The sequence below is a fragment of the Echeneis naucrates genome, chromosome 1 (genome assembly GCF_900963305.1).
Source record: "Echeneis naucrates chromosome 1, fEcheNa1.1, whole genome shotgun sequence".
NCBI classification, from domain to species: domain Eukaryota; kingdom Metazoa; phylum Chordata; class Actinopteri; order Carangiformes; family Echeneidae; genus Echeneis; species Echeneis naucrates.
This window is the reverse complement of record NC_042511.1, coordinates 19559622-19587418: the sequence shown is the minus strand read 5'-3', so window position 1 is coordinate 19587418 and position 27797 is coordinate 19559622. Positions and strand designations below refer to the sequence as shown.

The window sequence follows — 27797 nt, the reverse complement described above, 5'->3', positions numbered from 1 at the left end:
ATCCTGAGCCAAATGCAGATTTTAGACTATGAGCATGCAAAAACATTTTTTTTTAACATACATTTGTTTGTTGTTTAACTCGCTGTCAATAAATATATTAGGGTAAGAGTTTAAGGTTTTCCAGATGCAGTTCAACACAGATATGAAGGTGAGTAATGCTGAGGTACTGTGTCATATAAAGATGCTCCTATCCATTTAACTGTAATGTTCAAAAGAAAATGCTCCTGAGTCAGTGGACCTCATGATGGTTTCATTGTGTCTGAGTGACAGCTGGGAGCGGTAAAAGCCATTCCTTTGGGATTCCAATGGGCTGTCCGAAACCTATGAAACAGGAAGAGATGTATTGTTCTTTAGCACCTTAACACAAAAACAGTATTGCCATCTGTGCCAAACCCTGATCATGGGTTTTGTCTTGTCTTATATTAACACATTGGATGCTACTGTATTGCAGTGGGCGGGTAAGATAGGTGGGTAAAAATACCTCAGTCTCCACCACATCAATTCTCAATTCTCTTTTCTTCAGTCAACGCAAAAAACAAAATTAGCTGCAGAGACCAGAACAGTTTTTGTTCCAGATTGGAAACATGATTATTTAGTATCTGTTGGACTGGTTTATGGAAATGACTTGCTGCTGGAGAGTTTGTTGGATCATTCTTCTGATCTGGATTTTGCTGCTTGATTCTCACACCTGGATTTATGATATGTCCTTCGTGTGGCTATTTCTTCAAGGGAGTTTACAAGCTACAATGAATAGCTTTTAAAAATGATAAATTGATAGCTTTTTAGTATGGTAAGCCATTATTCCTTTTCATCAGGGCTGGCAGATGTCAATCATTAATGGCTCTCTTTACTTTTACTCTTTACTAACAAACAACCAAAAAAACTCCAAAAGGGCTCATTAGACAAAAGTAATGTGCAACTGTCTTTGTATTAATTTGATTACCAATAAAGCTAACTGCTTTACATTTTTAATATGGATTTGTTGTAAAAGAATTTTGAACATGCAATAATTTTGTGATTTAAATTTTTTTTAAACATATCAGTCTTACTTTGTGATGTTTAAAGTTTGTGACATTTGATAAATCACTGAAATATGGAATTTGTAAAAATTTAAGTTAAAGTGATCAAAAGTTTCCACTGTATAATAAACAAATTAATAAATATAACCAATCCTCCTGCTACCCCCCGTCCAACAGAAGCTTTTATCCTCCTTTAGCTAATTAGTTTGGTTTCATGGCCAACAACTCCACCCTATAATTGTTGCTGAATATCTGGTGGATGTGTAGATAACTGTTTAAATCATATCAGGTATAAAATGTAATTTAACTTGTAATGTGCCACAGAAATCCCATACTTGCACTTGTGGTTAGATCCAGTTTATTCATTCTTTGGCCACGGTGCATAAATTTACACACAAGCAAATACAGACACCCACAGACAAGTGTGAAAAAGGCTACAACTCATGTCTGCACAATCGAATTGGATTTGCAGCAAAATTATGTGATTATTTGCCTTTGATCTCTTCAGCTGCAGTGGTTTAAGCTCTCAGGCCAAAAGCACTGTACCTCTTCAAATTTTTTGGCCTTGTACTGGTCCGCCCCTTTCAGGAAGTTCAGCAGTATGATATCACACAGCACTGTACCCTAGAAAACATTAACAATATGCAGATTAGAGGAAAACTGAAAATGTTTAAAAGGAGTTGTGTAAACAGTTCTGAATGAAATGACAAGAGCATAGTGAACTTTTGTGATAGTACAACTCACCACTCCCACTGATGTAAAGGCTGCTACCATGTTGATGAGTGTTGGGATCATGTTAAACTTGCCTGCCTACAAAGACCAGTTTATTTATATAACACATTAGCATAGGCCACATATAGCATAAACATACAAGAAATAGAACTTATTCATGGCATTTTAAACAAGAAAAACTAATTTGACTAATTATTTAGACTAAAATATTTGAAAAGCTGATGAAATAATGGTAAATAGGAAGAGACTCAGGGTGTTTTGTATATGATGTATTGTTTAGTGGCAGTAAAAAAAATTATACTTTAAGCCAAGAGCTGACAGTTTCAGCAGGATTCAGGTTTTCAGAAAACTGGGTATTGAAATCTCTCCAAGGCAGCCTTGGGGCTCTGAATGGTGGATAACCTTGTATCAATAGGTTCTAAAATGTACCAGCATTTACTTCTGTTTATTTATAAGCTTTGAATTGAGAGAGCTTAGAGTTGCATTGGGAGACCCGCACTGCCATCCGTCTGAGCAAGGGAGTCCTAATGTGAGTGGTAGTTCATCTTGTGTTGGCCCTGCGATGGATTGGTAACCTGCCCAGGCTGGTCCCGCCCTTGCCTGAACTGAGCTGGGATTGCCCCCAGCATCCCCCCACCACAGCAACCCAGAAACAGATAAGTAGTCGAAGATGAATGAATGAACGGATGATTTTGAGAGAAGCCTGGAGAAGTCACAGGAAACATACCTAATTATGGGGTCCAAACCCATATAAGTGAATTGCCTTTAGTTTATAAAGAGTTTGGTCTAGACCTGATGTAACTGTTATAATTTGGCGCTATATAAATAAATATGATTTGATTACATTTGCTTTAGGGATCTTTATGCACAAAAGATCAGTGATGAATATTTAAACAGGATAGTGTATAGAAAAAGACTGGGGTTACCAGGGGATTTATTGGGTTACAGTTAATAACATTGTTAATATCATATACAGCTGTTGATTACAACATCGTAATAAACACTATAAGTGCTGTAACAACTTGAGTGACCTCTTTGCTTTTGTGCTGGTTTTGCAATACATTTCAACTGAAGAAAGAGCCTTCTTATGTAAAAAAAAAAAAAAATGCTGTCTTCCCTCATCAATATGGTAGAGCCTCCATTTGTATTACATCAGAAATTTTGCTCTTAAACATTTTCATAGTAATATAAGCACTACAATCCGACTAAGTTGATAAATATTATGATGAAATGTTGCTATATAAGCTTCAGGCCCTAGGGGTTTGTTTTGTGTTTCACTTCCCTGTGTGCTGTCTTGTCTTCGGTTGTTTTACTTTCTGTTTTCTTCCTTCCCTGATTACTGTCCCCGCCCTAATGTCATTCACCTGTGTTTCGTTTCCCTTGTGTTCCCTTGTATACCCGGTGTCTTTCCCCATGTCCTTATCAGATTGTCTGCATCTTAGTAGCTTTCTGGCATTATTACCTCATGTTTGATGTCCAGTGACCAATTTTGTTTCTCTCGTGCCTCACTTTTTGTCTAGCGTCTCTGTGCTTTTGCCTGTGTCTTTTCATCTTTCGGTTTTGACCCTCACCTGTTTTTTGGACTGCCTATACTGCCTTGCACTGCTGCTTATTCTAACTGCCTGCCTGTGGACCAAACCTGGACTGATAAACAACTTCTTCATGAACTGCTACATGAACAACTACAGTATCATGCAATCTGAATAACTACTTAAACTGGTATAAGTGTAATGCTCACAAAAAAATCACTTCTCATCATGTCTACAATAGTAAAGCGTGGGACAGGAAACAATGCTTAGTAGCATTACAATTTGCTTGAAATGGGCATATTTAAGTGCTTCTTTCAAATTTGGAATATCTTATCAGTGAGCCATTGTGCACAAGAAATTTCAGAACAATTGATGCAACAGTGAATGATACTGGACTGGTTTACATAGTAATTAATAAATGAAACTACTTGAGTGGCTTGTGGTAGCCATGATTTTTGAAGTAACACATTTTCCTTCATAAATTAGAAAGAGGTTAGTGTAAAGGTTTTGCATACCAAGTTTGGTGTTGATCAGGCCGGTGGTTCAGAAGCAGAAAACTATTAAATAACAAGAAACTCACCACCATATAACTCATACCATATCACCATTGCAATTTGATTGACACATAGCTCTGACAGATATGATGTACTGACTATTCCTTCGCAAATTAAGTAGAGCGTGCCCCAGAGGCCCTCATTTCTTCATTTTTTATAATCAATTAATGTTGTGGCTCATAAGAAGATAATTTTTAAGTATTTTCACATTAAATTGATAAAAAACGGTGTGTTCAAGTGTTTGGAGTGTGTATTTTTTGATGTATTGCTTTCAAATTTGGAATATCTTGTTAGTGAGGCCTTGCCACTGTGAACAAGAAATTTCAGAACAATTGACACAATGGTGCATGATATCGGCTCATTTGCATATTAAAAAGTAAAAGGAAGCAAATTGATTGAGAAAATTAGTTTTTTGCCTAAATAATTATTATGCTAATTAGCTCAAAATCCAATATGACGGACTTCAATGGTCCAAAATTTGTTCCTTGTGAGGAGGGGAACCTGCTTACCAAGTTTTGTGACTTTTCGTCAAAGGGAACATTAAGATATATATTGAGTGTACTCACATTTCCATTGACCAGAACATCAAACCTAATAGCGTAGGCTTTGGCCAGCGTGCGGTAGTCTGTCCCATTTTCCATCTTATAATATTTGGCAAACCTGTGAGGACAGACATGTTGTGCCAGTTAATATGTAGGGAAATAGTTTCAAACTTTAAATCTGTATAAATTGTTGATGTAATACTTAAAAAGTGGTTACTTAAATTGAAACAAAAGCACTTAGGTCAAATGGGCAAAGGAGGACATAACCTGTCAAACATATGAACCTTCAGATATTTTTATCTTTCATATGGTGTTTGTTTGACAGAGTTATCTTCCAAAGTTGCTGATACAGGAAATGTCTTGTGTTGTCAAAAATATTTAGAAATCATCATCAGTAGTTTTTTTTGGGATGGACCCTGAGGTACCTAAAGTTGTAGCCTGGAGAGACGGCGGTCTTCTGTGACATGGCATCCAATCGGGTGAATGAGTACGAGGGGTTACACTCGTCATCTGACTTATCCAGGTCACACATCCAGCCAATCTTTATTCCAATCACTCCTCCCTTTCAAAATAAGGAAAGCCAATGGAATGGTGTTTATAATAACCAAAGAGAAGTTCAGCAAAGAAATGTTACACACTGATATTAGCTGTTTTAGAGCTGATATGAAGTTTAACTGAGTTGTGGTTACAAGCCCTTTTTCCTTTTCGTCTTCACAGATGAACACCTGCTGCTCCCATATTTCATGAATTCTGTACTACAGCTCAACTCCATGAACTTCATGCAGCAACATGTTCCTGCCTATACCCTCCCCCCAATGCCTATCTCTCTCTCTCTCTCTCTCTCTCCCACTCTCAACCCAACTGGTCGAGGCAGATGGCCACCCCCCCTGAGTCTGGTTCTGCTTGAGGTTTCTGCCTCTTAAAGGAAGTTTTTCCTTGCCACTGTCGCCAAGTGCTTGCTCATCGGGGGATCTGTTGGGTCTCTTTAAATAATTTTATAAAGAGTTTGGTCTAGACCTGCTCTATATGTAAAGTGCCTTGATGTAACTTTGTTATGATTTGGCGCTATACAAATAAATCTGATTTGATTTGATTTAGATGCATGTGCCACAAAGATTTTTTTAGGTGTTGAATGAATAATATAAGTGAAAGTAACTTTATCTACACATGCACATTTTATACAAAGGGTGAAACCAATAGTGATCTCACTGTCAGAGCAGGGGAATGTGGCATAACCTTGTTTACAATTAAAATCTCATCCACACATGCCAAATGAAATATGTTATAATCGATACTTCAGGATGGGGTCAGCATGGTGGCATAGTGGTTAGTGCTGTTGGCAAGGAGATGTGGAATTGATTCCCAGGACCGTGGCCCTTCTGTTTGGAATTTACATGTTCTCCCTGTGCTTGTGTGGCCCTCCTCTGTGGCTTAAAGGTACACCAGTTTCCTCCCAGTACAAAACATGCATATCTAGGTTAATTGGTTACTCTAAACTGGTCGTAGATATGAGTGTGAGTGTGGGTGGTTGTTCATCTGTCTGTCCCCATGTGTCGGCCCTGCTATGGACTGGCGACCTGTCCAGGGTGTACCCTCATCTAATGTGAGATGTGATTGGCTCCAGCACCCCCTCGACCTAGAAATAATCGTTCTGTTCATCGTGCTGTAAGTGTGTAAGGTTTAGGTCCTAATCTCCACAAAATAAAAGCAGAAATTGATTTTAGCTTGAACATTTATGTTTACAAATGATACATAATATTTTAAGAGCGAAGTAGAAAGAAATGCTTGATGAGAATGTAAATCCAACAGCGTCTGATTGCCAAATAATTGAAAAACTGCAACGTCCAGTTGAGGTCAAGTCCAGATGTAAAGATCCTAGGAATCTATCTTGGGCAGTGGAAGGAAGGTGAGACTGCGCATAGTGTGTGTGTAGATTTCACACTTCAGTGAGTGAATTGGGGGAGTTATAGTTTTAGATGTAGTTCTAACTATAGTTATTGTTGTTGTAATTATAGTTGTTAAACCCAACCATGCCCGTGGGTCGGCCTCAACAAGTAGTCAACACAAAATTTAACATTGGCAGAAGTTTGGGGGAAAAGTTCTGGAGAAGAGGCGTGAATTGGTGGAGTTCTGGGGAAGCTCTGAAGAGGAGAACTTCCCCAGGAGAACTGATGGAGCAACAATAACAACAAAAAAAGAAACTCAGAAGTCAGAAGTTAGCCGCTAAACTACAAGGGCTAAGTTCTGACTTTAAGCCAAGTCTGTTTGCGACTGGGAAACATTTGTCTGCACTGCACTCAGCCTCCAGTGTCTCGAGTTGCCATTATAATCATGTCCACTTTTGCTGCACGCGGCTCCAGTCTGTTTTCATTCATTCATTCAGCAGGAAAGAGGAGAATAATTTGGACATTAACTTAATAACCAAGCCAATCGCCCTAAGGATAACAGTGCTGGTGAAGAGGGATGAGACACACCAACAGTCACTTCTTCTTTTTTTTTTTTTTACTTTTTATTGTCATCACATTTTATTCACACATTGTACATATTTTAGCAGTCTACTATGTAGAGGGGAATTTTTTTTTTTACAAGATGTGAATAGGTGCACCACCCAGTGATGTATTAACCCAGACGATATAACATCAACATAAATAAGTACTGAACATACAGACATTTCATTTCCATCTACTCAGTCAATCTCAAGTTAATAAAAATATGAGTTAAAAGTAAGACAAATACCTCCTTTACTATTTTCCCACCTGGAAAAAAAAAATCTCATTTCATAATTATTTTCCCCTAACAAGGTCTCATCTGTACAGGAAAAAAAGACAAGGAGAAAAGAAAGAAGATAAAACAAACAAACAACAACAAAAAAAAAAACAAAAAAAAAACAAAAAAACAAAACAAAACACCACCACAGAAACAAAAACAAAGCCATACTCAAGGCAAGGCACACATAATGCTGCCCTATATAACTGTCAATGTGAGGAACCAGGTCTAATTTTTTCAGTAATCACTCTTTAACCACATTATAATACATCAGCCACTTAAACCATCAAATAATTTCTAGTTACCTCTCAGTTTACTCCATGTCAAATATTTGTTGAACAGTAGCTCTCCATTTATCAATCACAGGACATGTTTTTTGAAGCCAGTTCCTTGTTACCTGTTTCAATGCAGTTGCATGCAATACTCTAGGTAAATATCTATCATTTTCTTCTTTGTATTTCATCAACTGTCGTGCCCAACAACACAAAATCTGTATTCAGATGAACGTCATCCTTTAAAATAATATTAATTTCCTTCTGTGCATTATTCCAAAATGTTTTTAATGAGGTGCATGATTGGCACAGTCCCTCCAGCAGCAGCATTACTATCATATTTAACTTGCACTGGTGTTATAAAGTAACGTGATTGCATTTTTCCATGCATACTCCCTACAATAGGGAGATGCTGTAGTTGTATGAACATTCTGATTCATTTGCTTCCATTTTTCCTTTGCTATATGTTTTGAGTGATGTGTGTTGTGTGAGTGTTGAGTGTTGTATTGTTGAGTTCTTCTTCCCATTTCAATTTGGCCCTTATGTCTTGCTGCTTGCAGCTATTTTCCAAAATAGCATAGACTACTGAAATTTGATGTGGTAGTCTAACATTGCCATCGTCCTTTACAGAAATTGAACCAGTGGATGAAGCTCCCTTTTGGTTTTTCTTCCTATCTTACTGTCATGGACATAACTTCTCATTTGCAAATAACAAAGATGGAGGGAGTGTGGTAAATCATCATCCTTCTTTAAAGTTTCAAATGGCATTACTCCACTATCATCGAAACACTGTCGAAATATGGTCAATCCTCTTTGTGCCCATGTACTGAACAGTACATCCTGTTTATTGGGTGTAAATTCAAGATCTTCCTCAGTGCAATTCACAATGCTTTTTAATTCTACACCATATCTCCAAAGTATTCCTGCTGAACACATTCTCAGTCACTTGCGTTTTTTGTTGGATTACTGTACAGAAGGGTATTCTTTTTAATGAAACATGGCACATGTACTTTTCTATTGACCTCCACTTTGCTTTGGAATTATCGTTTAATCAAACCTGTATTGGGTACAATTGAGCAGGATAATAGTAGTGCTTCAGACTGTGGAGAGCAATTCCTCCCCTCTCTTTGGCCAGTTTCAAATTTAACTCAATTTCTTTTCATCCCACAAGAATTTACTCATCATTTCATCCCGGTTTATAAAATCACTTGAACTTATATTCACAGGTATTCTCTGAAATAAGAACAAAAAGCGGGGGAGTACATTCATTCTAATTGCGTTAATTCTTCTTCCCAGTGTTAAAATAACAGTTCTCTACCGATTCAGGTCTTCTCTAATTTGTACTTCCAAACTTCCAAATCCTTATCCCATTGCCATGAATAGTCCTTTTTCAGTGCTTTGCAGACAGGGGCATATTAATCAATTGCTAAGCGATTTTTGGTCTGCGTTAAATAAAGTTATTGGTCTATATGAACCACAGTCAGAGGGGTCTTTCCTCTCTTTGTGTATTACTGAGATTATCGAACTGCAGCAAGTGTTTGCCCATTGGCTGTGGACCAAAGCTGAATTGAATGCTCTCTCTAATATTGGCAGTAGTTATTTCTCAAATTCTCTGTAAAATCCGTTGCTCCCTGGACATTTACCCTTTATTAATGTCTTTATTGCTCCCTTAATCTCATCTAATGCAATTGGTATAGTTAGGTTTACATTTTGTTCATCTGTTATTTGTGGTAGTCTTGTTCCAGATAGATATTCCCTAATTTTATTTTGATCAAGTAGATCATCAGGGTTATACAGTTTTTCATAATATTTAGCAAATTCCTGAGCTATATCTTGTTTGCCTTTTACATTTATATTCCTAGTTTGAACTTTAATAGTTGCAATATTTCATTTTATCTGTTGCTTTTTCTACTATATGCCAAATTTTTCATTGCTCTTGCTCCACTATCAAAGTATCGTTGTTTCGTAAATATCAAAGATTTCTCTACCTTTTCAGTCAGTAATTGATCAAGTTTTTTTCTTAATTAATTCAAAAGGTTTAAAATAGCACCAAATCTTTTTGCCTTATGTTCCAACTCCAATAACAATCAATAATATATTGATTGTTCAATTTCTTTGATTTTCCCCCTCTCTCTTTTCTTATATGAGGCAAAAGAAATGATTTTCCCCCTCAAGACTATCTTTGCTCCCTCTTACAATGTAACTGGTTCAATATCCTCTGTATCATTATTTTCTCGACAATTTATAAAACTTTTTCTTATTTTAGTCTTAAAGTCTTCCATTTGTAACAAAGAGTAATTCAATTTCCAGAGGGTGTGACCCACTTCCAGGTCAAGATTTAATTTCATGGTTATCATAGCATGATCAGACAATGTGATGGAATTTATGTTACATTCTACCACCCTCGATACTTGATTTTTAAAATAAAAAAATCAATAGTCCAGTCTTGAGTATTTATTAAAGGATTTTGAAAAAAGTATAATCTCTTTCTTTTGGGTGGAAAATTCTCAACAAATGTATCAGCCCTATTTCTTTGGCTGCTCCTCTCATTATTTTCGCAGCTTTATCTGAGCTATGCAATCTATCACTTTATGTGTCCATACTTGGATCCATAACTAAATTGAGATCACCCGCAGTGATTGTTATCCCTTGGCTTTCTAATACTACTGTTTCAACAACTTTTTTTATTAGGTCTGGACCCTCTTCAGGTGGATTGTAGACATTCTTAGATGAGACTAAAACTTCATTGAGCTTTCCAAATCTGATTATATATCTACTTTCTTTGTCTGTTATCATCCTTTCCAGCGTAAAAGCTATTTGAGGCATAATTTAAATGATTATATGATGAGTAATAGACTTGGGCCTTTGTCAGTTTTCATGTTCTGATTTCACAGGGTGTGTTTACTGCAGGAAAACAATGTCTCCCGCTTCTTTTTTAAGTTGTTGAAGTAACTTATTATGTTTAATTGGATTATTTATACAGTCACATTATATGAAATAATTTTTAATGCTTTCATTTATTAACAAGGAGAGCATATAGGTTGACTTTGGCCACTAAATCACAGCCCATGTTATGCAGGATAGCTTTAGTTACGTTATTTTTCAAATATTTAACATTTTCATTGGCAGTCATGTGAATAAGTGAACAACACAAAAACCCCACACCAAAAAGATGAAAAAAGATGATGGCTTCTAAAAGTGGCAATCACTCTCAGACTGCGGAATGAATATAAATTCTCTAATAAATTTAGGGATCTAGTAGGAATCTAGAGCTTCTCTATAGAATTGCCCCAAATGAGAAAGCCGTTACTGCTTCCCAAAAATTAGTTGCATTGTACGTTGCTGTGACCCTAACCCTTTTCTCTTTGAGACAATAAGCAACAAAAGTAATTAAAGGGGAAGGGAAGTTAAAACAATTTCCTTTCGCTTCTATTCCTGATTTATCCATAAATATTTAACACAAATATGTGCCTTTATCTTTAACTAGAATTCATACTTCTTTATGGCCAAAAATATAAAAATAGATTAATAGGCTATATTAATAAAAAAATGCAATAAATGTTGCTTTACGTTACTTATTATCCTTAGAGATTTACAACCTTAAGTTTTGCCCAATCTGCCTTGCTTCGACAGACACTTCATTAGTAGGCCTAAATAAAATAGCCAGCAGCAGATTTAAACACAGTTCAATATGGATTTTATCCCAATTTTTCAATCATTTATATATCTCAATATATAAGACGAAAAAGAAAAAAATAGGCCTGATGCTCTTTCATTCAATTAAACATCATATCACAACCCCCCCCACCCCCCCCACCCATTCAAAAAGGAAAAAAAAAAAAAAAAAAAATATATATATATATAAGGAGCAAGAGAAAGAAAAAAAGTTAGTCTATCCCTCATGTTTCAGTCCAATTGTTCTTTAATCATTTTGATTTGGTTTAGAGTTCACTTTCTTAAAATCACCATCTATTCAAGCTTCACACTCATTACGGTCGTTCCGAAAATAAAGAATAAAGATAATATATTTGGCTCTTCAGCTTCTTCAAAGTCTATGCATGCTGGTGTCCATGCTATGTGTGTGCGGGCCATTTTTGCCTATGAGTAACGTGTTACAGTACCTTTGGGGTCAAGCTCAAGGCATAAGCTACCCACCAGCTCCTTCAATAAGTCCACTGCCGTCAGGTAATACCCCCCTGGTCTCCTCTACTATTCAAATGGCGCTGGCAGGTGTCTAGTCTGGGTATTGGTTATCCGGTCCTCCTGATCCAGTAGGTAATGTATTCCGCTGATAACACCTGCAGTATGCAGGGCTGCAGCTGCCTCCCTGGATCCTGATGTTTTTCTGTTTTGATTTGTTCTCCAGATATTCTAGTTTTTCAGCCACATGTCCACATGGGTCAAGACTTTAATGTTACTTGTCTGTCGCTCCTCCAAATAATTAATTCTTTTTTCCGCAGCCGAAACATCCTCTTTGATCCCGTTTAGCGCCGCTCTCTTACTTCAGATCATTAGTTTGGAGATGTCTCCTTTTGTGTCATTAGAGCGTTGCTCAAACTCTGATCTGAAGTCCTTAATTTGCGAAGCAAATTCTTCTTTAATGTTCAGCACCAATCTTTTCAGAGTGTTTCTCTTACTTCAGATCATTAGTTTGGAGATGTCTTCTTTTGTGTCATTAGGAGCGTTGCTCAAACTCTGATCTGAAGTCCTTAATTTGCGCAGCAATTTCTTCTTTAATGCTCAGCACCAATCTTTTGGGAGTGTTTCTGGCCACCTCACCCATGCTTGTCTTTGTTTTCTCATTGCGTCCGTCCTTTTTAATTTTAATTTCCACTCTTTGAATCACTGCTCCCTGAATGCAAGTTCATACCACTGTAGACCAAAGCCTATCTGACAAGTTCAGGTGGAAACCAGTCTTGCTTTGAAGGCCACGACGAGGATCTCGACAGGGCCATTTCTCGTAGGGCATCGCCTGCCTTTTTTGTGGTCAGTTGAATTGCCAACCCAAAGTAATTTGTTTCGCATTTGTTTTCCCAGCTGGCTATTCTGAGTGGTGCGAGGCATGGCTATCCGACAATATTGTCTCAAAGGTTAGCTTTAAAAGCTCTCCTTCCTTAGATATGTATTTGATAAACAACCTTCCGTTCATTTGCCCAAGTCTGAACTCTCCTGTTTCATTTAGTTTATGCTTTGATCTGCACATGTATATAATGAGCATGTTTTGATTTCTCAGTTATTAGTTAATAAAAATCAAAAATTCTGCCATTGTTACAATTCTTCCTTCAGTTAATTAGATAAAAGTCAATCCACAGGAAAGAACATCCCTTCCAGATTGAGACTTTACACAATTCTAGGCACAACACAGTGCTGGTTATAGTGTCCAATGATATTCTAATGGTTTCAGACAATGGATCAGCCTCCATCACTGATTATAATATTTTATTACAGAGGCTGGCACATGAAATTGGCATAAAAGAAACTGTGTTCAGGTGGTTCAAATCCTATTTATCACATAGACATCAGTTTGTTCATGTTAACATGGGTTAACTCTTCTTCACGCACTATTTCCAGTTATGGAGTCCCACAGGGTTTCTTTATATGCTTCCTTTAGGTAACATTACCAGGAAACACAGCATCAATTCCCACTGTTATGCAGATGATACTCAGCTGTATTTATCAATTCAGCCAAATGAAGTTGCACAGTTAGTCAGACTGCAGACATGTCTTGAAGACATAAGTTTTTACTTATAAATTCTGACAAAACTTAAGTTATTGTACTCGACCCCTAAGCACCTCAGAAAAGCACTCTTCATCTAATCAGTCTGGATGGCATTACTTTGGCTTCCAGTTCCACTGTAAGAAATCTCACAGTAACTTTTGACCAGGACATGTCCCTCACATAAAACAAGTCAGCCAGCTTTCTTCCACCTGAGAAACATTAGAAAAATCAGAAACATCCTCTCTCAAGAGGATGCAGAAAAATTAGTCCATGTATTTGTTACTTTCAGGCTGGACGACTGTAACTCATTATTATCTGGATGTCCAAACCATGTCCAAATCTCTGAAAAGCCTTCAGTTGATTCAGAATGCTGCTGCACAAATATTAACAGCAAAACAAGATCACATCTCTCCTCTGTTAACTGCTCTTCATTGGCTGTGGTTAAAGTACAGAGTAGAATTTAAAATCCTTCTGTTAACATATAAATCTCTTAATGGCCAAGCTCCATCCTATCTCAGAGAGCTCATAGTTCCCTACTGTCCCAATAGGCCACTCTGCTCTCTAGATGGAGGTTTACGTGTGGTTCCTAGAGTCTCCAAGAGGCAGATCTTTCAATTATCATGCTCCTCTTCTATGTAACCAACTTCCAGTGTCGGTCGAGGGGGCAGACTCTTTAGCAATTTTCAAGACCAGGCTAAAAAATTTTCTTTATAACAGAGCTTATAGTTAAAAAGTTACGTCCATCTACTTGTTAGCTAGGCTGCCATAGGCCAAGCTGCTGGGGAAAGGACTGAACATCTCTCTCTCCCCCTCTTGCATGCGCCAACATACCAATAACTATGTTTCTCCGAAATCCCTGTTTCTCCCAGTTCTAAGCATGTGTAATGCATTTACTAATCAGGTTTTCCCATCCAGCATCTTCTCTATTAGCTTCATGTCGCATCATATGTTCCTGCCCCTCACCGCCCCACTGTCCCCCACTCTCTTTCTTTCTCTCGCCTTCTCTCAACCCAATTGGTCGAGGAAGATGCCCCCTCCCAAGCTTGGTTCTGCCCAAGGTTACTGCCTCTTAAGAGGTTTTTCCTGGCCACTGTCACCAAGCAGTTGCTCATTGGGGGATCTGTTGGGTCTCTTTAAATAATTTTATAAAGAGTTTGGTCTAGACCTGCTGGATCATCTATGCTCCATGTTGCCACTCAGAATCTGCTGCTGCAAGAGTTACCTTTAATTATCATGACACACTACTCACTTCCCATTGTAACTTTTTCTTTTCCCCTACCAGGTTGCAACCACTGTATGTTTTATTTGTATTTACCGTAGAATCTTCTCTTTTCCTGTTCTTGTCTCTGTCTATCCCTCTACCAAGTAACCCCCACCTCTCCTCTCCACTGTGTCTCTCTTACTGCTTCTGCTTCTTCAGCAAGTGAAATGCATGTCTGGGACCTTTCTGTGCGGAGTTTGCATGTTCTCCCTGTGCCTGAGTGGGTTTCCTCTGGGTACTCTGATTTTCCTCCCACCATCCAAAAACTTGAGAATGTGTGTTGACGAATGTGAGTGGTTGTTTGTCTTTGTCTCTATCTGTTGGCCCTGCAATGGACACCCTGTCCAGGGTGTACCCTGTCTTTGCCCAGTGTGAGTTGGGATTGGCTCCAGCACCCACCACAACTAGAAGTTGATCAGCAGCTGAAGATGAATGAATGAATGAATTTGTAATTCCTACATTTTCCACCTGATGGGGATATCAATGCACTAAAGTTAAGGCAGGAACTCTGCACTTAAAGCACATTTTGATTGTTTTATTTCAAACCCATTGTGGTGGTGCAGTGCTGAAGTGCTGAAAACTGTGCCAATGACCTGACTGTATCTCTAATTACACAGTGGAAGTGTTGCATTTTTTTAAGCTTATTTATTAATATTCTTATTTGTTAGTGACTGTCTGTGTTCAAACCAAAGATGGATAAAAAGTAACAAATTTAACAAAAAAAATTTAAATCCAGAGAGAAATTTTTCACTTCATTTCATTTTAAAAAATGATAGGTTTATGCAACTTTTAGCACTGATAGAAAGAAATGTTTTGACTCCACCTTGTCTGCCAGTTTAGAGAAGTTCTGCTGGGCATAGCGGACCACATCTCCCACTCTGAAGATGGGGCAGTAGGTATTGTTGACCATGTCAAAGTTACATTTTTCAATGTAATCACCAGTGATTGTAGGAAGGAAGTTCCCTCTACATACAAACACACAACAAACATGTTGTAATGTTAATAGGCTTTGTATCATCATCATCATTATGTGTAAAATCATACTTGGTGTAGTTGAAAGTTGGGAAGCGAATGCTGTTCTTGATGAAAATGGTGAAATTTTCCACCTCCATCATTGGAGTCCTGAGAGATGGAAAGTTAAGGACATAAAAGCAAAGGACAAGTTTAAACAACTTTAAGCTTAAAGGTGCATATTTTTCCACATTTATCTTAAGTGTAGGTTTTTCAAATTCTACACTATGCACTTTATCGACCTTTAACAGCAACCCTAAGATTGTATGGACGTATAAAACTTTAGATTGTTTGCACTTTTACCATCTACCTTTAAGACTACATTGATCTTTAAACCTTTGCATTTTATGGTACTTTTGTCTTTCACAGACATATTAAATAGGTCAATAGCTTTCATAAGAAAAACAGCACAGAGCTGTGATAGTAGCGATAATCAGTCACATGCACAGCATCATCTTACATCTTGATTGTGTCTATCTCGGCAGGACACCATCCTTTTATCTGACACATTTTGATGGTGGCATTGAAATGAACACATTTCCCTGTGAGAATCCCTGAGGAGGAAGAAAAATGCCCTCAAAAAAAAAAAAAATAAGAAAACATATAAACAACATGACATTTGCAGAAATTTCATTATTATCAAACATTATTAGATTAAGAAATAAGAAAATGTGAGCGTCTTACCATAACTCCCTGGTTTATTGAGGTGTTTGGTGCAGTCACTGTCTTGGGTACAAGTATACTTCTTCTCACTCTGGATCACATCCAATCAAGCACATATAGCAAGAGCAACAGCACACACTTTTCAGTATCTTTCATTTAATTCCTTGGCTGGATCAGTATAGCACAAATGTTCAAATAACAGGAAGATCAAAAAACTAATAAATAACTATTCTCATGCTGCAAATGGTATGAGAAAAACACCAAATCCAATTACTAGAAGCTGTCAAGGTGTGTGTCTTCTTAATCTAATGAGATGTGAAATGTGATATTTATGGATTATAGCTTGTTGGCCATTAGCAGAAGGAGGACAGATTGGCCAAAGAAGCATGAGAGGAGAGATCCATGTTCTGACTCTCTGATGGACTTCCCCAGACAAGTTTATTGAAACTGGATACACTGTTTGGCTTCTTGAGGTGTGGCTGAGTCAAACTCTGCATTCACTTCAGAGGCTTAAAAATGAAACCTACCAACTCCCATGTTGGAGATAATTTTCTTCCAAACAGCAACCGTATGGGAAGAATTTACAGAATTCACCTGTTTATAAATTTTCAAAGATGAAAGTTGTTGAGAATTGAGGCTACGTGTCACTTTAATCCTAAATGCACTGCAGTTATTTTAAGAAAATATTCAACTCTGACTCTGGACTCTGGACTGGTGATGGTCTCACTCATATTTAGGGATTGCCCACTTGCATGGGTGGTTTCCCTTGCCAGCTCATGTTGGGTCACATCATGAAGAATTGATTAATCCTGCCTAAAATTGGCTGAGCTGCTTTTTCATCCCATCACTATGTATCCTATCTTTGACTCATCTCCTCTTATGGGACAGCTTCACCGACCTGGACTGCAATGTCTCCACAGATCTACACAGTCCTCCTCTGGACTCTCTTGATCCTGAGTGAGGTAACAGGAAAAGCACAGGATCCTTCACTCCACTAGTCCCTACCATCAACGCCTGCTTCCCTTACCCTGTCCATCTTTCCACATCTTTTCTGTCCGTTATCTCCCCCTGTATTCACTGAGGTGTTGACCAATTAGTGATGGTGGTCAGATAATAAGCAGTACTGTGGTAATGTAAGTAAAAGTAGCTGACCTCAGGGCAGTATCCTTGAACCTGGTTCTCTGTAGTGATGAGTTTGGTGATGATGCAGAAGACTGATGCTCCCTGTAGAAAACATGTTTCACTTCACTATCATAAAACACCTACCTATCCACCCATCCAACTATGGATCCATACGTCTTACCTGTGTAGGAGTGACATAGTCTGCGACATCCATGACTTTGTCATTGTAGATTCCAAAACCTTTAACCTTGGTCATGACAGAGGATTCAATTGCGGTGTCTCTCACCTGGTAGGCTTTCTCATAGAGGAAGACCCACCTAATGCACACACAGACACACACATACATCCAGACAATATGGCACTAAGTTAACACTTAAATGTGATGCCTGTGCCGAATAATCAGGCTGTGTTAACAGAAACATCAAACATTATCTTAAATTCATTGAAGAGAAACTGGTCTTACAGCTTTGTGTTTTACTTCCTGTGAATTTCCTTGTGTGTTTCAGAATGTGAAAACCACCCAACTCTGCCTCTCCTTGTCTTACCATAAAATTTTACTGTGCCTTAGCCACTCATTATCACTTATCACGCTGTTGTCCTAACCGAAAAGAAAAAAAAAAAAAAACTTAGGCTGACAATGTACTGTACAGGAACAGTACTGAAATATAATTTTTTTTATTTTGCTTACAACTTACAACCCATACTTTGGGGAAAATTATACATTAGCTGTCATGGCTCTGTCCTCCGTTTCCTCCCTTACCCCATCTGTCTTTGTGTGTCTGTGCTATTGGTGTGGCATCTCTCTCACTCTCCTGGGTTGTTGATTGTATTCATCCTGCTCACCTGCTCCCTGCTGCTTACCTGAGAGCAACCCAGTAATCAGCACTGCAATATAAAACACAGTTAGTTTTTTTTTTCCTCAGCATCTGTCCACGGCCAAATGTTACTACAATGCTGGGAACCGTGAGTTGCTTGCAGTTAAGCTGGCATTGAAAGAGCCAAAGAGACATTGGCTTGAGGGTTCAGAGCATCCCTTCATCGTTTGGACTGACCATAAGAATCTTGCTTACATTCAAACATCCAAACACCTGAACTCACAGGGAGCTCGCTGGGCATTGTTTTTTGGCTGCTTATGGTTTACACTCACCTATCTCCCTGGTACAAGAAATGTTAAATCAGATGTTCTCTCTCACCAGCATGTTTGTGAGAAACCTCTGCCTCCCTGAAACCAATCTTCCTTCCTCCTGTGTTTTGGAAGCTGTTACCTGGGAGATTGAGTCTCTTATTAAAGAAGCACAGCGCACCCAACCTGATCCAGGTAACAGTCCCCCTAATGACAGCGTGCCATCTCTTGGTGCAAACATCATAGTCAACTTCAGATGCAAGGGCGAAGAAAACCTGCACCTGCACCATAAAAGATTAATTTGAATAAGTTTGATCTTAACTTCATTTTTAAGTAAAAAAAAAATCAGTGTGGATGTGCAGATTTCTTCATACTGCATATGATTTCTTCATAGTACATGTTTTTGGACCAAAGACCACAAAACCTACACAGGCACAGGGAGAACATGCAGATTCCACACAGAAAGGCCCCATGACCTTCCTGCTGTGAGGCAACAATGATAACTGCTAGGACATTGAGCACCAGTTCACTTATCGATGTAGAAGAAATTATGCTAGTTAAGCATCAACTTTGATTCTTGACCTGCCAAGAGCTGTATCCAGCAGTGGTACCACAAGGGGCATACACATGACTTCTGTTGGTGGACCAGAGCTCTGCATTTAACACCATTTTACTCAGCAGCCTTTTCTCAGGGATGATCTGGGCTGTGCCTACAGCACATCTTCATATAGACACAAGACTTCTAAACAAACAGGCCACAGTCAAACAGGTTGTACTCTTAGCGTGTAATCTCTGTACCCTTGACTGTGTTCCATCTCATGACACAAACATCAACTTTACAGATGATGATGATCACTGAGGGAGACAAGCCTGCCTACAGAGAGGAGGTACAGAATGATGCAGAGAAATAATCTATCGCTTTCAGGAAGAAGCATACAGTAATGCAGTAATTCAACAGGGAGGGGGTGTCCAGGTACACATTCCTGTGCGCACACATTTCAGAGGTTGCAATGACAGTGTCCTAATCCGTGGCATCCTGGTGTTGTATGGGAGCAGCTTTGCAGCTAATAAAATGTTCCTGCAGACAATCATAAAGACGACAGAACATCAAAAACCAGCAGCTACCTGCTGGGGAAGAGGTGTTCACCTCCCTCTGACTGTAAAAGCCTGTTTGGAGTGCTGCCCTCCAGAAAATCCCAAAGCTGTTACCATACTGAAATCTAAACTGAAAACACACTGCTAAAGAGACTGCAGCATTAACATGCAATAACCCAGGAACATTTTTTTCCTCTTACAGCTTTTCCCAATTTTGAATTGCCACAGCAAGTCAGCACAATGATTTTCATGATGGATCTGGCTACAGTTTTTATGCCAGATGCCCTTCCTATCGCAACCCTCCTCATTTATCTAGGCTTGGGACTGGCACAAGCCTACCACTGGTTTGCATTTTGGCTGGGATGCAAAGCCGTTGCTCTACCACTGACCAAGATTCCTGGGCTTTTTTTTGGGGGGGGACATAAAGAATGTTCTCTCTTGGCCTTGTTCTCTCCTACCTTAATGTGGGTTAATGAATTGAATCCAAGATCATATATCCTAAACTGAATTTTGGTTTCATAATGGTATGATTTATTTATTTTTTTCTTTCTATTTTTCTCTGGAAAACAAGAGGGAATCGTTTGTTTATTTTGTCTTAATTTCATGTAGGTTTAATTTTATGCAAGGATGGCATGTCAGGGAAAAGGCCCAGTCTATCAGCTCCATCAGCACTGCAGACAGATTGCCACTTTCAAGTCTCTAACACACTGACGGAAAGCTATAAGGAGCTCTTTCAAAGTGCTGGCTATCTTCTGAGCCTGAGATGGAGAGATACTAACACACACACACACACAAACTCAGTCTGTCATGAGTCCAAATTAACAGTGATGTGCTAAAGTGAGGCAGAAGCAGCTGAGCTGGTGTAGGAGTATGGTGGCGGTTGCAGTGGGAGGAAGTCAAAAAATAATGGAAACAAATAGCCAAAGCCATAGTTTTGTGAATTTTTCAGCAATGATGCAACAGTAGGAGAGATGAAGTTGGTGCCTCCCACTGTCTTAATCAGGATGTAGAAGCTGCCCTCCGCTGTGTGGTTGCAAAAAAACCCTCCTCCTGGAGCTCACACCTTACCTGGGTTGAGTATGCCCACAACCCACTGTCCTACACTGCAACTGGTATGTCACCTTTTGAGAGTTCACTAGGCTATCAACCCCCCTCTGTTCAAATCTCAGGAAGAGGAAGAGGAAGTCTCTGTTCCTCCTGTGTGGGCTCACCTCTGTCGTTGCCGCAGGATTTGGAAGGACACCTGTGCTGCCCTGCTCCACACGGCCAACTAGTCAGCGACATAAGATCCCAGCTCCCACCAGCCAGGTCAGAAAGTTTGGTTATCATCTAAAGACATTCCATTAAAGACTGGTTCCAAGAAACTCTCGCCACACTTCATTAGCCCTTATGTCATCAGTCTGTCTGTTGTTAAACTGAAGTTGCCCAGATTCACGAGGAGCCATCCCACCTTTCATGTCTCTTAGTTGAAACCAGTCTCTTTCAGTCGTCAGATTGCTGGGTGTCCCAAGAAGCCTTCTCTCAATTGGGCTGTAAAGCAAAGGCAGCAAGCAGCAGCTGCCACTAACATCGGTGGTCGAAGAGTATAAAGGCATCAAAGAAACACCAGGCTATACTACTGAGAGAAAGCAGGGATTGTACAACCCACCCACCCCCACCAAGCCTTTGAAGAGCTGGACAATTTTTGTTTTTGCACCTTACCCTGCTACCTTCTGTTCATTAAAAACACTGAAACTGTTGCTGCTGTTGGTCCACCCCTACACCTGTCAGAAATCCTCATTTGAATTTAGATATGGCATTGGTGGAAATGATGACCGAATGTTTTCTTTAAATTTAGCCACAGCATCTTCAGATAAATATCTTCTATAGCTGAATTTATTCCTTGATGCTGTGCAGTCAATTAAAGTAAACTCAAATGTAATGAGGTAATGGTCGGTCAAAAAAGAGTTTTGAAGGAAGATCGTTAATTTGTCAATTTCAATGGCATATGTTAGAGCAAGATCAAGGATATGATTGAAGCAGTGAGGGGTTCATTCACCTGCTGGGAAAACCCAATTGAGTGTAGTAGGGAAAGAAACCCAGAACTAAGGCTGTCACTTTTCACTTCTACATGTATAATGAAATCTCCTTGTATCATGATTTTATCTGTACTGAGTACTAACTGATATAAATTCAGAAAACTCTGATAGGAATTCTGAGTAGTAGTACTAGTAGTAGTACTTGGTCTAGGGTTGATTAATAGGCTTGAATGAAATATCGCAGCCACCCCCCCCTCCTCAACCTATGGTATGAGGAATATGAAAATTAACATGAGTGGGGGGTGTAGCTTCATTAAGACTAAGATAATCATCCTGCTATGCAAAATAAATCACTACAATGATCAGCTATGATATCATTGACTAGTAGAGATTTTGATGATAGTGATTGAATATTCAACAGTCCACATTTAATTGCAGTGTTATTTGAAACAGAATTTGTGGTTGCTTTGATTTCAAGTTATTGTCTGACAAATGAGCCTTGTATCAAGCCCTAATCCTCATGAGCCAGTGAAATGGATAGAAGGCGTGGAACCTGGTCGGCTGCGGAAGTTTGCTGGGCAGAAAATGAGGACCCTTGGGGTTCTGGGGATTGAAGGGGGTCAAGAATGCAACTGATCTGGATCTGGATAAAGCGAGAGGTGCAGTGGCAGAGCCAACCAGCTGAAGGGTTGGCTTAAAAATGCATGGTGGTCAGTGGGGGCAGATCCAGGATGCTGGAGCTGCTGTCGAGTCCTCCCAAAGTGTTGTGGCCTTGAATTGGCCAAACACCAGTAAGGGAGTTGTCCACGTGAAGACCTGGTGTATTCACCCAACTCTCTTGCCCAGTATAGTCACTGGGCCAAGTACTCCAAGCGGTGCCTTGAGGGAAGTTAGAGAGGAGAGAACGATACTGCTGGCCCACAAATGGGGCAGACCAGGTGTGATGTCCCATCATATTTTGCATATACTGTATATGTAAAGTTAGATTAAATTAAACTTATATTATTTTATTTATTTATTTATTTATTTATTTGTTTGTCTGCATTTGTCCTCAGGGTCTCAACATTGTATGAGACTGATGCAATTATAGTCTTGCAGCTAAATATTTTATTATTTCAGTGTGTTTATGTGACCATCACCAAGCCACCCTGGAATCCCCCCTGGATGTTTTTTGAGTAAAATGACCTTGAGGCAGGGAGGGCACTGCTACAACTCAGTGAATACAAGGGGTAATATAGGTCAGAAAAGATGTGGGCGGATGGGCAGGGGAAGGGAAACAGGTGCTGCTGGTAGGAACTAGTGGGGTGAAGGATGCTGTGCTTTTATTGTTATCTCACATGGGATTAAGAGAGTCCAGAGGGTTTATGTGGGGAATGTGTGGGGAGATTTGAGTCCAGGTAGATGAAAGTGTCCCAGAAGAGGAGCTGAGGCAAAGATAGGGTCCATAGTGATGGAATGAAAGAATAGCTCAGCCCATTTTAGGCAGGATTCATCAATTCTTCATGATGTGACCCAACACGAACTGGCTAGTGACATCACATATGCAAGTGGTCATTCCCTAATTGTTTTTTTTCTTTTACATCAGTTTGTTTTTGTTATAGTCAAGTATGATTATGGTTTTTTCTCACTTCCTGCTGATACAGCTGCATTTTTGTGAAGACATGGACATCAGTATCACATTCCAGTGTTTTTTGGACAGTATGAAACAGCACCTGTAACATTTCAGCAGGCAGCTCAGGTTTATTACTTTAGTTTAGGCCTATTCTTTAGTTTTAGCAAGCTTACCTTAATATAAGGATGACACCTGCAAATGTGGTTTCAGGATTGTTCCATTCTTGCCAGTAATTACAACGTAGCACTTCTTTCTTCTGACTGGATCTTTTCTCTGACCAACCTATTCATCTCATTGTTTTCCATCGATGAGAGGGTCACTCCATTTAATCAGTGTTTTTGCTCTTGTTAGTGCTTTAATTTTAGTTATGTCGTTTTTATCAGGAAAAAATATGTCGACAAAAATTGTTTGTCTACTAAACTAACACTGCGCAGCACTGCATGGAAGTCATTATTAGACTCAATTTGCTTTTCCCAGGATCTGAATGAACTTACTCACTGTTACAATCATACTACAGATTAACCAATTAGTAATATGTCCTCACAACCCTCTTCTCTCAGATCATTAATAAAATTTGAGTTTACAATCATTGGCTGCAAAGCATCTAGGAATAAATTCAGCTATAGCAAATGCTTATGTGAAAATTCTTTGGCTAAATGTATGTATGTAAATCATTTGCCACAATGTTTGCTCAATTCAATAGAGGATTTACCCCCTGCACAAATCGATGAACTTGTGAATAGCACTATGTGTTCAAATCTTGATACTGTTGTTCCCTGAAAAAGAGACTAGGGAAACAGATGAGGCTGGGACTATGCTATAGCTCTGAAATTCATGCGTAAAGCTGAGCTCAAGGAAATTGGAAAGGAAATGGCAGTCCAGTAAGCCAGATAATTCTACCAAGCCGTGAAAGAAATCTTACAAAAAAAAAACCTTGCAATTCCAGAAGCTCCTACTATTCAGAGCTGATAGAAAATAAAAACAAGAAAAACTTAGACTGTCAAAGAGCCATTAATTCCTTTAGCGCTCATCAATGGCAAACCGTGGACCCAGACCCTGGGCCTTCAATAGGACCATATGTTGCAATAGAAGACTAAACATAGCAATACAAATAATAGCCAGAGCTGTCACATGAATGTTCAGCATATTAAAGGTTTAGTTGCGCCAACTGGTTTCAAGACACCAAAGTGATTCTGGAAAAACAGACATTCAAAACTAGCTATCATGACATAATTTAATTACCAAAACCAAATTAAACAAGCAAATCACGCATTCACTTACCTCACACATTTGTTTAGCTGGAGTGACAGTAAAATATCTAGAATAATCATTAGCCACTGTTCAACTACTAAATATGGATCCAATGTTTTTTGTCTTTGTTTCAGCATGGGCACAATTGAATTTCAATGTAGATTTAATATTTCTGCCAAAAGTATAACACAAAATGGGAAAAGGAAAAAGCACTTTGTAAGTTATGCTCAGCCATTTTTCAATGGCCTTTCATGGCTATAAAACTGTCTGCAAATTGTAGGTTTAAACCATCAACTTGTCCTTCAGACCCTATACCTACCAGGCTATTTAAATATGTTTTTCCACTAATAAACACACACATTCTGGTCAATATGACTTGATCTTTAATTTATGTACTACATAATTTCAAGATTGCAATTGTTAAATCTATCCTCAAAAAACCTTGTCTTGATCGACATGTTTTGGCTAATTATAAACCCATGTCTAACCTCCATTTTATTTCTATAATTCTTGCAAAAACTTTTCAAAGTCAATTATACAAACATCTGCATCGGAATGGTCTGTTTGAAGAGTTTCAGTTAGTACATCATAGCACAGAAACAACACTGGTAAAAGTTAACAATGATCTTAGTGCTTTATTTGACCATTGAACATATTTTATTAGAAAGGGCATGCACTAAGCATGTGTAAATCATATTTATTGAACAGTTAAAAGTTGTTTTTTTTTTTTTTATTTTAACAATGGCTCTTCCTCACGAACTTTAGTTAATCATGGAGTTCCACAGGATTGTGTACTTGGAACAATCCTTTTTACAGGATCAGTGTTCACTGTTATGCACTTCGTTGCACTGAACATTTCTCCCCCCCCCCCATGCATGTACCACACAACATTGCACAGTTTTCTATTTTTCCTTTTCCTGCCCTGTTTGCCCTGAACTTGTTTTTTTTTTTTTCCTCCGATTTGAAAGATTTTGAGTTATTTTTGTTTGCAAAATAAGGTCGGCATCTGCCCTGAACTGGTCACTGCATCTGAGTCCTGATTCGAGTCCCAACCTGACAGATAGATTGATACAGTATACACACATATAATCACACGCAGACACACAGCTAGATGTACAGACATACACTGACATACAGAAGCACACACACACACATCGACACAGACACAGATTTAATCTGTCAGCCTCCGACGGACATGTCCACAATCCTATTTGCTCCAATACAATCTCCTAGGAGAACAGGAGCACTATCTCTCTTATGTGAATTTTAGGCTCTGAAAACACCATTCATGAACTTGTTATGGCCACTGTCTGGTTAGTTTTCCAATTGAGCTTACTGTTTTGTTGTAAGTCCCCCTAGTTTTAGGGCTTTGCCATGGCCAAAATTAGCTTGCTTTGGGCTCCCTGCCTCTGCTCTCAGGGTTTTGTTACTGCACCCTGGAGGGGAGGGGAGCAGGGGGGCTCAGGTGCAGACAAATTTCTCTGATTTGAAAACCGTTGATCAACTAGCATGAACTCATACATAGACATGCACACACACTCAGAGAGCGATAAGATCACATTTCTGTCAGTTGATAAACTGGCACAGACATACTCAGAGAAATACATTGACATATAAAAAGACAGACAGACCCACCCAAAAGATATACAGTACATATACACACATAGATATGCGGACACAAATACACACACACACACACACTGAGTGGCATACAAGAACAGACACATACCGAGCTAAAGCAAATGTTCACTTTGTTCACACTTTACTGTGGAACAGACACAGCCTTCCCTCCCCTGAGACACTCTCAAAATTTCTGTAAGTAAATTTTCAAGTCACACATGTTGGCAATGATAGTGTTTCGAGTTTTAAATGTTTTGCCAGGTTTCACCATAAAAGGAAGTTCTTATAACGCCACCATATTGTGTGCAATCTTCCCACAATCCATCACACATCATTGAACTCCTGTCATGAATGGTTCAATACTCTGTCAGACTCACAGCACAGCCTCCTGGACACCAGCCACATAACATAGACATCATCTGATGAAATTATATTTAGAGGGTGTGCTCTTCACATCTTACACAATACTATCTACTACTGCTTGCAAAACATGGTATGCACACCACCACTGGCAAAACAAGTTTTAATGTGATTAGCTATGAGAAAGACCTGTGGGCTTCAAGTTGCACAGGTGTGTTGAACGCCATTCTATCTCTGCTTGTAATAATGATAATTAGTATTATCATTATTATTTTTCTTCAAAATTTTTCACTTGTTAATTATTAAAAATTCAACACCACCACTTTTCTCTACAAATGCTTAAATTTTTCAACATCAATATTTTCAATTAATATATAATGCTGTAATGAAAGGCAGACATAAATATATATATATATATATATATATATATATATATATGTGTGTGTGTGTGTGTGTGTGTGTGTGTGTGTGTGTTGTTTAATTCAGCCAGTCCATAATCAATGCTGCATAGTATAGACACTCACCCAATGAAGTAAGTAATGATGAGGAGCTGGACAACTCGATTGATGATGCCGATGGTCCAGCTCTTCACCACAACGGACTTGGTGGTTTCATAAGTGAAGAAGTCTGTAATACAAGACCACATACCGGCAGTGGCTCTCTGGTTGCTGTTTCTGATATGACGTGAGAGAAGATAAAAGCAGTTCAGAGGCAGCTGCGACCACTATCAGTGGATTTCCTGACATGTGGCTGATGTGTCCACAAATCAGTCTCAGCAGTGTCCTGAAGTCCAGCAGTTGTGTGTCTCTGCCTGAGCTCTAGCTGCAACTGATGATCTCTTCCTGTAACTTCAGACTAAATGCATCATGATGACCCACTGGTCAACACATTAACAGCTCTCTCTCTCTCACTTGGCTCTCACTTTGTTTCTTCAGCCATTTCCTCTCTCTCTCTCTCTCTCCTTCTCTCTCTTTTATCTCCTCTGAGGGGGGGTCTGCATGTGCCCACACCAGCTGTCACATGCTGTGCCTTTATTGTACGCTAAAGTAGACACAATAAATACCAAATTGATAGATTGGTGCTATTTTGTAAAAGAATTATAAAAGCACAAAAAAGGTGACTATCAAGCCCATATACCACTGTGCACATAAACACAGTATACACAGCAGACCACATTCAGGAGATAAGATTTCACTATAATCTAATCCGGCCTACCATCTGTCTAACAGCATCCAAAATGCCTGCAATATATGTATATATATAATACCTGTAAAAAAAAAATTGACATGCTTCTTATACCTAAGACACGCTACGTGTTTGTTGAATGCATAGCCTTCACCCTTATATTGAACTTCAGCTATTCGATTGTGCAGCACTATGTGTGTTGTTTTGTAGCTCTCTTTCCTGGCACCCCAGGTGTTTTTTACTTGTTTTGACTGCCAGAGCAGGTCCTGATAACCTGACTGTCATATTGACCTCTGGAGCCTGTCTTTCCCTAAAGTTTCTTTCATGATCACAATCATCAAAA

General features: G+C 38.9%; 1 protein-coding gene across 1 annotated transcript; it reads right to left on the bottom strand.

Moving 5' to 3' along the window:
• Positions 1-195: 195 nt before the first annotated feature.
• Positions 196-26915, bottom strand: LOC115047568 (P2X purinoceptor 3). Its single transcript, XM_029508595.1, has 12 exons — positions 26794-26915; positions 17372-17507; positions 17221-17292; positions 16090-16159; positions 15866-15959; positions 15439-15516; positions 15218-15359; positions 4802-4938; positions 4401-4494; positions 1764-1829; positions 1566-1643; positions 196-321 (listed from the first exon to the last, which is right to left on the bottom strand). The coding sequence occupies exons 1-12, from the start codon at positions 26913-26915 to the stop codon at positions 196-198; spliced, it is 1215 nt and encodes a 404-aa protein (XP_029364455.1).
• Between the last annotated feature and the right edge of the window lie 882 nt (positions 26916-27797).

Excerpts from the sequence above, each read along its gene's own strand:
- LOC115047568 (XM_029508595.1), bottom strand. The coding sequence starts at position 26,915 with ATGTGGTCTTGTATTACAGACTTCTTCACTTATGAAACCACCAAGTCC. Across the intron at positions 17,508-26,793 it reads ATCATTACTTACTTCATTGG|GTGGGTCTTCCTCTATGAGA; the intron begins GTGAGTGTCTAT and ends TGTGTGCATTAG. Across the intron at positions 15,517-15,865 it reads GAGATAGACACAATCAAGAT|GACTCCAATGATGGAGGTGG; the intron begins GTAAGATGATGC and ends TCCATCTCTCAG.